General features: G+C 33.3%; 1 protein-coding gene across 1 annotated transcript; it reads left to right on the top strand.

The window, feature by feature from the left end:
- The first annotated feature begins 4,466 nt into the window (after nucleotides 1-4,466).
- Nucleotides 4,467-6,082, top strand: LOC111394783 (transcription factor TCP8-like). Its single transcript, XM_023020766.1, has one exon. It carries the CDS (start codon nucleotides 4,562-4,564, stop codon nucleotides 5,828-5,830), a length of 1,269 nt encoding a protein of 422 aa, XP_022876534.1. The 5' UTR covers nucleotides 4,467-4,561; the 3' UTR covers nucleotides 5,831-6,082.
- Nucleotides 6,083-11,633: the final 5,551 nt, after the last annotated feature.

Raw genomic sequence — 11,633 nt, forward strand, 5'->3', positions numbered from 1 at the left:
AAAAAGATAATTATATTTAGAAAGTTCAATGCAAAAGAGGAAAAAAAGATTGCAATTCGAAATTATTAATAAAAGGGAAAATTGTAAAAGCGGTCCCTAACCTTTTCATTTTTTGTAAATTTTACCTTAACATTTATTTTGTATCAGCGGAGGTTCCTAACATTTCATAAATATGCACTTGAGATCTATTTGGACGGAAACCGTCCAAAACATTGTCAATTGACCGGAAAAATTAAGAAATCAGTATATAATAAAATCGTTCGAAAGTGTATCAACATTCAATAAAATCATCGCGGTAGCAAATAGTTCAAGGAAATTTCATTGTCAATTGATGGTGTTTTTGGACAGTTTCCATCCAGATGGACCTTGAGTGCATATTTATGAAAGATTAAGGACCTTCGCGAATACAAAATGAAGATTAGGGTAAAGTCTACAAAAAATGAAAAGATTAAAGATCATTGCTGCAATTTTTCCTTAATAAAAAATAATGAACGTTTGAAATTAGAAGGTTAGGACTTAGGCGCACTCAAGTTTTGCCAACTTGACTTTTGCATAGCAAACTTGAGATTTGTTCAACAAATTCAATTTGTCCAACAAACTCGAAATTTTCATAGCAAACTCTAGATTTGACTTGTTAACTTATTAGATTTTCACAAAATTCGATGTTTGTACAGTGAAAACTCACAATTTCACCCATCAAACCAAAGATTATGTACATTACCTGGTTTGAAATTCCCTTCGATTTGTAAGCGGATGTGGGTTGGTGATCATATGTCGTTGAATTTGATTTGGGGATTAAAGTTTGGGATTTAAATGAAAGAGAAAATGTTATTTAGGGTTGGACGATTTGTCTTGGAGTGATAATTTCATTTATGTCGTGTTTGTTATTGTCGTATTTAATGTTGCCATGTTGGCCTTCTACCTTGATGATGTTAACAAAATGATCGAATATGTAAGCGTTTCAAACTTTAATTATCCGTATTATAACAAAATAATTTTAATGATAATTTTGAAAATATCTTGAAACTATAGTGATGTCCGATGCAATTAATTAACTTAAAATACAATGCCAAAGAGAAAATGCACTAAAATAGATAGGTGTAGTGATGTGATAATTAGACTAGTATATTCATAGTAGACATTTTTTATGGCATCTCCCAATACATATAAAAATGTAAAAATGACCCTCCAGGGCATTATCCAATAGTGCAAAGGATATGAATGAGGTAGTCTCAGCCTTACTGGCAGCTGCAGTATGTAAGGGTTCGATTTCTGAGATATGAAATTGGACTCTTTGTGGGTACCAATGTACGAGCAAGCTCTTGTTCCCCAATCTATTGGAGGTACATCTCGAGATTTACCTCATTCACGATGCTCCAGCGACGAGACAGTAGGGGTCATCAAGTTTGGGGTTCAACCTTTTTTTTAAAAAAATGTAAAAATTGACCATTGATTAGAAAGAATATCAATAATGCTATGTTGCTCGAATTTTTTTGACATGATGATTGATCGACACTCACAATGAAAGGGGGTTCAATTCTTTTTTAAACTTTTTTATTCACACAAGACCCACACGCATGTGAGAGGATATCAATAATTATGTCAAAAAATTGCAAAGTAGTTTAATTCAAAGAATTGTATTAAGGCCCCATTTGGGAGTAATTTTTCACCTCAAAAAATTGATTTTTGATTTTTATTTCACTATTTCAATTGTAATTTTTAACTTTTTCTTTTACAGATAGCCCTCACTTTCTACAAACGCTCAAAAATTCAATTCTCAAAATCATTATCGAACATACCCTAGAATTGATGTACAAAAAATTGTTCATTCACACATGATGTCAAATTTGTGTACGTGAACCCACTTTTCTCCCCCCATCAAATTTCACGTTTACCATTCGTCTTATGAGAAGACTCGACAGTACTTCACTGAAAAAGGTACAAACAACGTTGCAGCTTTTTCCCCCTTTAAAATTGATGATTTGTACATTCGATGATGTGCATTCTTCGGTACAAATTTGTTCTTTTCTTACCCAAAATGGTAAATACAGTGGGGTAAAAAGGTTAAAATGGGAAAGTTGGTGGGAACAGAATAAAAGGAGGATCAACGTTTAAGTGCATTTTAATGACAGTTGGGTAAATGAGTTGATTGAACTGTCCCAGTAAACTGTGTCTTCGTGCCATCATTATTTTTAAAAATAATAAAAAAGAAAATAAGAAATTATTGTTTGTGAGATATATATTATTAAATTTTTAATTTTTTAGCCACAACACAACATTGCAATCAAGAAATATGTCAACCGAACATGTCATGTGGACGATAGAAACTTTGTGGAAGATGTCGTATTAGATCGAACATACTAATATGAAAAGGATTTATGTAGTCAGCTTTAAATAAATTTAAATTGAATGTGGTCAATTTTTATTTTTATTTTTATTTTTAAAATTTCGGTTGAATCTATGTTCCTTTGGCTCTTATTCTAGAACCAATAAACATTGAACTATTGCCCCCCGGGGCACAGCTCAACTGGTGGATTAATCAACATTGTCTTACTTCCAGTGGCAGGGTGGAGGTTCGAATCCTGGTTTGAACTTGCGGCCAGATTTATTTGGTATGGAGCAATCACTTTGGAGGAGGATCTCTTGTGCGCAGAAGTGTACAGGCGGTGGGGGGAACCTGTGATCCAGTTAAGGCATAACCCGCGATTTACCCCCTCCAAGGTTCTAGGGGCAAGGGTCTTGGGGGTCCAAGATTTAGTTTAGTGTAAGTTGGGATACCTGGATATATATATAAAAAAAAAAAAAAGCATTGGACTATTTATTTTTTCCTTCCATTATCTTTATTATTTTAATAATTAAAAACCAAAAGCAGCAGCCCACATATTCTAAGTTTGTATGCAATAGACAAAATTGGAGAAATAATGAAATTGAAGAAGGTGCTCAAATCCACACCCTATAAATAAATATTAGCAGATATGAAGATGGGAGGCTTCTTTAATACATTGTGATAGGATTATGCATTATAATATTAAAATAAATTAATATTAATATGATTGAAGATGAGGATGTGTGTTTGTGTGGTTAATTGATTTGATTAAATTTTGATGATTATATGTCAAAATCACATAAATTATTTTAATTTAGAAAGTGGGACCAGGTTTAACTGTTTGGCTAGTTATTATGAATAAAGCCACTTAACCAGGCTTAAAAATAGAAAAGAAGGAGACAGGCTGATTTATCAGCAAATGATTTGTTTTTTTTTAAACTGTCCAATCACGTGTTGACACGTGTTCCACCTTTTTGGAACCTGTATGTGTAACATAATTGAGTTACTATTGATTATTATAGATTATGTACACAAGACTTCAATTTTAGAGATAAGTTGATGAGTATACAGATTTGTCCTTTTCCTAAACTTATGGCACAATATTGATAAAATTAAATAATTGTTTAAATAATTTAGATAATGTACTTCTAATAATCCCTATCATATTGCAAGTTTTGAGGCATGAATCCAAGTTCTTGCCAATTAGTCTCCCATGAAAGGTGTCTTATTTAATAAGGACATTTATTATAGGAATTTGAATAATGCTAGCTGCATTATAGATTCATTCAATGACATGTGAGCTGGTGCACAGTGTATTACATAACATTATTTTCAAAAACAATATTGATATCTGGTACTAGTGGTGTTAAAACACCAATCTAAATATCATCATATAGGGGCTCGTCTGGTATGACTTTTGTCTTTACTTCATGTAAAAAAAATACTTTTGTAGAAAGCGAACTTAATTTTTGTTTGAAAAACTAATTTTTAAAATCACTTTTTATTCCAGAAATACTTTTAGAGGAAGTTACATTGAATCAACTTCCTCTAAAAGCTTGTCTAACTACCAAAAATACTTCACAAATTCAGCCAAACAGGTCCAAAAGTAACTTTTAAGTCTCAAAAGCTCTTTTTAGCTTATCAAATGGGCTTGTAATGTGCTTAATAAGTGGTGGAATCACATGACTCATTTAATTGTTCTTATCATTTAATGACATTTAACGTTACCTAGACTGGTATTATTACACCAATGATGCTAAATTACAGTATTCTTTCAAAAAATAATATATCTTGTTGTATTGTTCAGTCATATGACTCATATCCAACTATGATAATAAACATATTTAAATATTGCATGACTCTTTCAATTATTGTATAAGAAATCAATAATCAATATTATTAACACAAAAAATGTGAGATGAACTGCCTAAGCTAGCGCTTTTGATTCTTACCTGAGTTGTTTATCTGCCATCCAGTCCTCACTTCTTTCTTAATCAACCAACCCTTTCTTATATGTAACATACACTTTCTCGGTGAGCCTGTCACATCGGATTTGTCTAATGTGATTTACTTGATTGGCATGATTTGTAGGCTATTGCATCAATCCGAAGATTTACCCAGCACGCACCCGAAAGGTAGGAATAAGTCATCAGACAGAGAAAAAGGAAACATTATTTATAGAAATATCAAAGCTTGAACCCACCAAGAAAAATACTAAGATTACCCCACCAAATAATGTCAAATATCAATAAAAAAACAAGCACCACCAATTCACAACCCTACCACCTTAATGAACCTACACCTCACCTCCAACCATCGCATGGTGGTGGTGGTGGTGGTTGTGGGTCTTCGTCATCTACCGCTGTTTTAATTAACGCCTCCACCACTCAACCACCGCCACCGGCACAACTCCTTGACTCCTCCTTAGCTGTCGTCACCACCGGATCGGAAACCATAGATGATTCTACCAAGAAACCAACCAAAAGTACAACAAAGGACCGCCACACGAAAGTTGACGGTCGAGGGCGGCGCGTCCGAATGCCGGCTACTTGTGCAGCTAGGGTTTTTCAACTGACTCGAGAATTAGGCCATAAGTCTGATGGTGAAACCATCGAGTGGCTCTTGCAACAAGCTGAGCCAGCCATCCTAGCTGCAACAGGTACAGGAACAATTCCAGCCAATTTTTCCACCCTCAACATCTCTCTCCGGAACAGTGGCTCCACTCTGCCGGCTCCGCTCTGGAGATCGGCTCCTCATTCTTTCGACAGTGCACTTGGTCTTGGACTAAGCGTACCCCGAGCTTATGAAGAGAACTTTTCACAGATGTTAGGCTTTCACCACCAACAAAGCCCTCATCTTTTACAAGCAGCTCAATTTACAGAGGGAAGCAGTGGCGGAGATGGCGGCGTTTGTCTACATAAGAGATACAGAGAAGACTTGTTCAAAGAAGAAGGAACCAGTAATTCTCAAGGAGAAGGCTCCAGTTCATCTTCCAGTAAAAAATTCAAGGGCTATGATATGCAAATTATGCATCTTGCGGCGGCGGCCGGACAAACACCTACAAGTTTGATGGGGCACAGTAACATGCTGCCAACCAGTGTCCCACCAAATATCACCACCGCCGCCGCCGCCAGCACTTTCTTGACGCTGCCCGTCACTGCCGGTGGTGCAAGCGGCAATGGGCAGACATTGGCTGACAATGGTGCGGTAGACCCAACGTGGCCGGCTGCCGGACCCTCAGAGTCTCCCCAAATGTCTCAATTTCCGATGTCTGCGAGGTTTAATTACTCGGGAAATTTTGAACTTCAAGGTGGGATAATGCAGCAGCAGCATCTTGGATTGCGCGAGTCCAATTTGGGCATGTTGGCAGCACTCAACGCTTATTCAAGAGGTGGTTTGAATATAAATTTTGGGCAGGCTCAGCCAGTTCATTCTCCATTGGAGCCCCAGCAGCAGCAGCAGACTCGGGCTAATGACAGTGGAGAAGATGACCAAAATACTTAGCAATAAGAATGTGTGTATACATATATAGTTTGAAATCTGAATTTGGTTAGTGAACAATTTTCTAAGTAATTCATTCATCGAGTGAGCAATTTTTTTAGTTTTTTCTACTGATATGTCCAGTTATTGGATTTGTATATATAGATTGCTAAAATGGGATGATTTTACAGATTTATGTATATGTATGTGTGTGTGTGTGTGTGTGTGTGTGTGTGTGTGTATATAATTGAGTTATAATGAATGAATGCTTCATGATGAAGGTTTTCATATATGAAGTGAAGAGGGGTGCTCACTTCTTATATTAATTCGTGTCTTATTTTTCGAGTATTTTCGTCTCTAATTTGGAATATTATTTCGTGTTGTGGATTTGGACTGATCTAGAAAATGGTTCAATCATAGTATGAAAATTGATCTCTCATTGTAAACTTACAATGATGATTATAGTTCACAATTTCAAAATTGCTATTATTATGGATTTGATATCCGTTAATGATAGAATTTATCTTGTAATGATAAAATATTGTGGATTACAGTTATTATTATTATTATTTTTTTGTTATTTTTATAATATTGTGCTAAGTTAGATTCGATATTATATAATATCTAAAAAGAGTAATTCAGCATCAATGGTGTCAAATACTAATTTATGTAACAAATACATAATATTAAATAATAGATTCACTTAAATATAGTGTCACATGATTCATTTAATTGAATATAGCATGTGTGATCACATAAACTAATGTTCTAGCATCACTGATGTTATCTATCATTATTCGTTAGAAAAAAAATAATATTTTCATTTTACTCTAATTATCACCTCTAGTAAAATTTTCTCCTAATAATGACGTAGGCATATATTTTTTGAAAAATTGTGATAAAAGTTCATCAAGTGTTTATTTTAAATATAGAAACTGAAATTTAGCTTTAGCTCTAATTTTCACCCCTAATAAATTTTCCTTGTAATACTTCAGTTTACTCTTCCGACCTTTTCACATTCAAAGCATCACATGTCGGTCAGAAATGGACAAATCATTTGTACACAGTTTCTGGAATAATGTTACGGTAGTCGTTCTACGTGACATTCTACGTGTCAATTTGTGATTTAATGAATTAATTTGGTAGTTTTTTTTTTGCTATATATATTAAATCACTAACCGTCACATGCGTGCCACGTAAGGCGACTACGATAGTGAGTAACTGCGAAAAGCATTATTTCAGTTTTTGGTACTACATAAACAATCAATCTTACCATGCAAGATAGGCAACATTAATTATCACACTCGAAACGTTTAGGTCCCATTTCATTAGCATTTCAACTTTCAGTTTTTAATTCATTTTTAATTTTCTATTTTGATGATCTGAGAATCTTCTAAGATTGTAGTAATTTGGTTTGCTATTACAAAAAAAACTATTTTTCAAAACAAAAAATTGATAAACAAATTTGGTTTGGAATTTTTAGAAGTTATTTTATGATATTTTATTCAGTGAATTTGATTACTCAGTAGATTAGAACAATTTTATGTTATTATATTATTGGTTTGTATTTCGTTTTTGTAACTGAGAAAATATATATTAAAACTAATCAATTTTGTCAAAAATAGAAATTAAAATATAAAAATGGGTAATTAGCACAAAAAGATCATTACCTTTCAATGTTATTGTATAAAACATTCATACCTTTCATTTTTTGATATTTTCACCCCTACCTTTCACATTTTATTGTGCAGAAGGTCATTTTCATCCATTTTTTCAATAAAATGATGATTTATTCAAATAAAACAAAAGGAAAAGAAAAGAGAAATAAATAACTAATTGCAATCATAATCCTCAATTTTTCAAAACATTACAAATAAGTCATAAATTCTCCACTACCACCACTTTCACACCCCACCAAGCCGCCACCTATAGATCTACATAGCATCACCTTCTGGCTACAAAACCCTTCGAACTCCACCACTACCAACCTCGCCTCACTCTCCTCAACATCATCTTCCACGGTATTGGTCACCAATATGTTTGAAACAACCATATTTACAGTTCAAAATACTAAACTGCCATATACAACCCTTCATGGCAATCCCACTTTCGCCGCCACCCATGGTCGCGCACCACCACCGACGGTTACCCCTTGCCTCGACAAACTTATACATGGCCTCACATCAATCAAAACTACCTCAAATCATTTTGTTGTAATTCTAGAACATTCGACAGTGGCAACGTCTACTTTGATAAACTTTTCTCCTTCAATTCATGCATCCCACAACACTAAATCTCCAAATTGGCATCAATAGTACCATCAACAAACACAAACTATAATGAGTATGAATCTAATTAAACAAATTATCCCCTCAACCCTTTTCAATTTTTGGTCCAAAACTTTCTATGGGCGAGATGCATGGCGAGAGTTGTCTGACCAAAATTGGTGGGTCACAAGTGCTCCAATCTTTCAAATTCGTGTGTGGAGGGCTGTGAGGAAGTGAAGCGATGTTGGTGGTGATGGAGTCCGGTGGGCATGGTGGCCAAAAGGTGGTGGTATGTGGTTCTATATGTGATAGCTTGTTAAATTGTGTTAGTGGTGGTGGTGGAAAATTTAATATTTTTTTGTAATTTTTTAAAAACTTAAGGATTATTGTCATAGTTGGTAATTCATCTTTTCTTTTTGTTTTATTTGAATAGGAGGGTAAACTCGTCATTTTATTGAACAATGGATAAAAATGACCTTTTACGCAATGAAATGTGAAAGATAAGAGTAAAAATGTCAAAAAATGAAATGTATGAACGTTTTGCACAATAACATTGAAAAGTAGGAGCTTTTGTGCTAATTACCCTATAAAAATTAATGAAATGAACCAAGAATTACAAAATGTGATTGTGAATGATAAGATTGTAGCAAACAATTCAATAACAAGTGGATGAAAATTATGTGCTTAAATATTTATAGCGGAAATAAACACAAAGTTAAAACAATATAATAAATTTACAGAATCATTGTACAAGTGTTTTTTGAATGTTTTTTCCAGCAGGAAAATTTCTCTGTCTATATACCATACCGAGCTTCTCGTTTAGATAAGAGTTAAGAGCATTTATTTATTTTTATTTTTTTTGCTTAAAGAAAGCTATTTTCTCAATATCATATTCATTAAACTTGATTTTTTTCCTTAATAACTTATGTTACATAATTACGCCCCAGTTTGACAACCATTAAAATGAATTTTGAAATAATGATTTTTTTAAGAATCTATGACTAAAACGTAAGAAAAAATGTGAATTTATATGCAAAATATTTTATTATAAAAATACTGATTAAAAATGAGTTTGAAGAAGAAAAATATATTGTTTTAAGGATTGTCAAATATGGGCTACAATGTAAGAAATATTTCGCAAAATTAAGTTAGTATTTTGATATTAGTGTTACATATTCTATCTTAAAAGGATCAAAAGATGAAAAACTTCATGATCCCAAATTTGTTAGTACTAAGATTTAAATATCAATTGCATATTTATCCCACTAAGTGTCGTAAAAAGTAAATCGTGAATCACGATTACGCACTTTCTCGTGATTATTATATATTAAATGAACAAAAATAAATAAATGAGCAAAAGGTTGAATATCATTTTTAAAGAAGGATTCGATGTGATCTTTTACATCCTCTAAGAGTTTGTTTGGTACAGCTAAAAAATCAATTTTTTGATCATTATTTCACTATTACAGTCGTCATTTTTTAATTATTTTCTCACAGATATGACTCATTTTATCTCTAACAATCGAAAAATTAATTATCAAAATCTTTACCAAGCGCTAAAATTCTCATCCATCAAAGTGTAAATCAAATCTTCGACTTTCTCCTTTTTCCACTTTTCTTCCATTGTTGACACCTAACAGAAATTGAATGCATGTTTAATGATTGCATTTTGCTTTCATGAATTGCCGTGGACCATACTAAATTATTCGTTCTCGCAAAGTTTGCTTGTACACAAAGTTTCATGGTATATGTAGAATACAAAAGGAAATTCGTATTTTCGCATAAAGAAAGATTGTATATAATTGGTACTGTCTACGTTTTAGCCCAACGCGATCTATTGGCTTAGCTCAGGTAAGGCCAACGATGATTTGTTTCTGTTTTAGCTTCTTTGTATTTTTTATTTTATTTACCTTTTATTTAAATAATGTGAATAAAAAATATTTGGTCAATTATAAACACTTTATAATGAATGGTAAAGAATGGCTGACAGAGTTCTTTCCTTAGAATGCTGTAACATTGCACCAGTGGTTTGATATTCACTGAATAAAATATTTTAACAATCAGAGTAACGGAAGTGTTTTGAAAATATAAAAATAAACCTACTCTAAATAGAATATATAACCTTTATTGAAAGCTAAAAAATTTAATGTTTTTTTGTAGGACTGATGGTAATATACGTGTGGGATGAAGTAAGGGCCCTTCTCACTTCCTATGAGTCGTACTTTTCGAATGGAGTAAAAAGAACTTGAGATGAGTTTCCCACTTTTCTTTGATCCTCCCATTAAAAGAAAAACATAACCCCTCGTCATGAACAAAATAAATTTGGCATTTGAGTACAGACGTTTTTTCCTCCCCCACATTGATAGAAGTGGATAAATGGAAAATTGTTGGATTTGGAAGAGACTAAAGTTGAAGTGAGTTATGAAAGATATGGGTCAAAACCTAACCGGTTACCTTTGCCATGTCGGGTCAATCCTAAAATGAATAGAGATTTGCATTTGGGAAGGGAACCCTCCAAATAAGAATTCGGATAAGTGATTTGCTTGCTAACTCATTAAAGTAAATAAAGTCAACCATGTATTACAATATTTTCATGTCCGAAATGATTTCCTGAGGGAAAGGACTTAGTGTTTGAAACTCCTAGCTATGTCTCTATATAATTTGTGAAGGTTTTGAAGATTTTAAAGTATTGTATTCGAAATTTTTAACAAATATGAACGAAACTTTGGACGCTGTCTAATAGAATTTTTGAGAAGTCAAAAGTTATTTTTGAACATTTTTAGATATCTTTTTGAAAATTCTTATTGTGTGGGATGAAGTAAGGGCCCTTCTTACTTCTTATGAGTCATCCGACAGAAAAGTCTTTCTCGAATAGAGTAAAAAAAAAAAATTGGGATATTCAATCTCTTCCTTAAAGATTAAGATGAGTCGATATCAGTCGATGGTGTGAAAACACTTTCTGATGTCGAATTCTTGAAAGCTAGCGAGAGGTTTCTCGCTCTTCTTTGATCCTCCCACTAAAAGGAAAACATAACCTCTCGTCGTGAACAAAATAAATTTGGTAGTTGAGTATGGACTTTCTCCTTCCCATATTGATAGAAGTGGATAAACGAAAAATTGCAAGATTCGGAAGAAGTTAAATTTGAAGATAGTTATGAAACATAGGGGTCAAACTTAACTAGTTAACTTTGCGATGTCGGGTCCTACAATGAATAGAGATTTGCATTTGGGAAGGGAACCCTCCAAATAAGAATTCGGATAAGTGATTTGCTTGCTAACTCATTAAAGTAAATAAAGTCAACCATGTATTACAATATTTTCATGTCCGAAATGATTTCCTGAGGGAAAGGACTTAGTGTTTGAAACTCCTAGCTATGTCTCTATATAATTTGTGAAGGCTTTGAAGATTTTAAAGTATTGTATTCGAAATTTTTAACAAATATGAACGGAACTTTGGACGCTGTCTAATAGAATTTTTGAGAAGTCAAAAGTTATTTTTGAACATTTTTAGATATCTTTTTGAAAATTCTTATTGTGTGGGATGAAGTAAGGGCCCTTCT

This window comes from Olea europaea, chromosome 5 (genome assembly GCF_002742605.1).
Source record: "Olea europaea var. sylvestris chromosome 5, O_europaea_v1, whole genome shotgun sequence".
NCBI lineage: Eukaryota > Viridiplantae > Streptophyta > Magnoliopsida > Lamiales > Oleaceae > Olea > Olea europaea.

Bases quoted from the DNA above. Each gene is read 5' to 3' on its own strand.
- LOC111394783 (XM_023020766.1), top strand. From the start codon at position 4,562: ATGTCAAATATCAATAAAAAAACAAGCACCACCAATTCACAACCCTAC.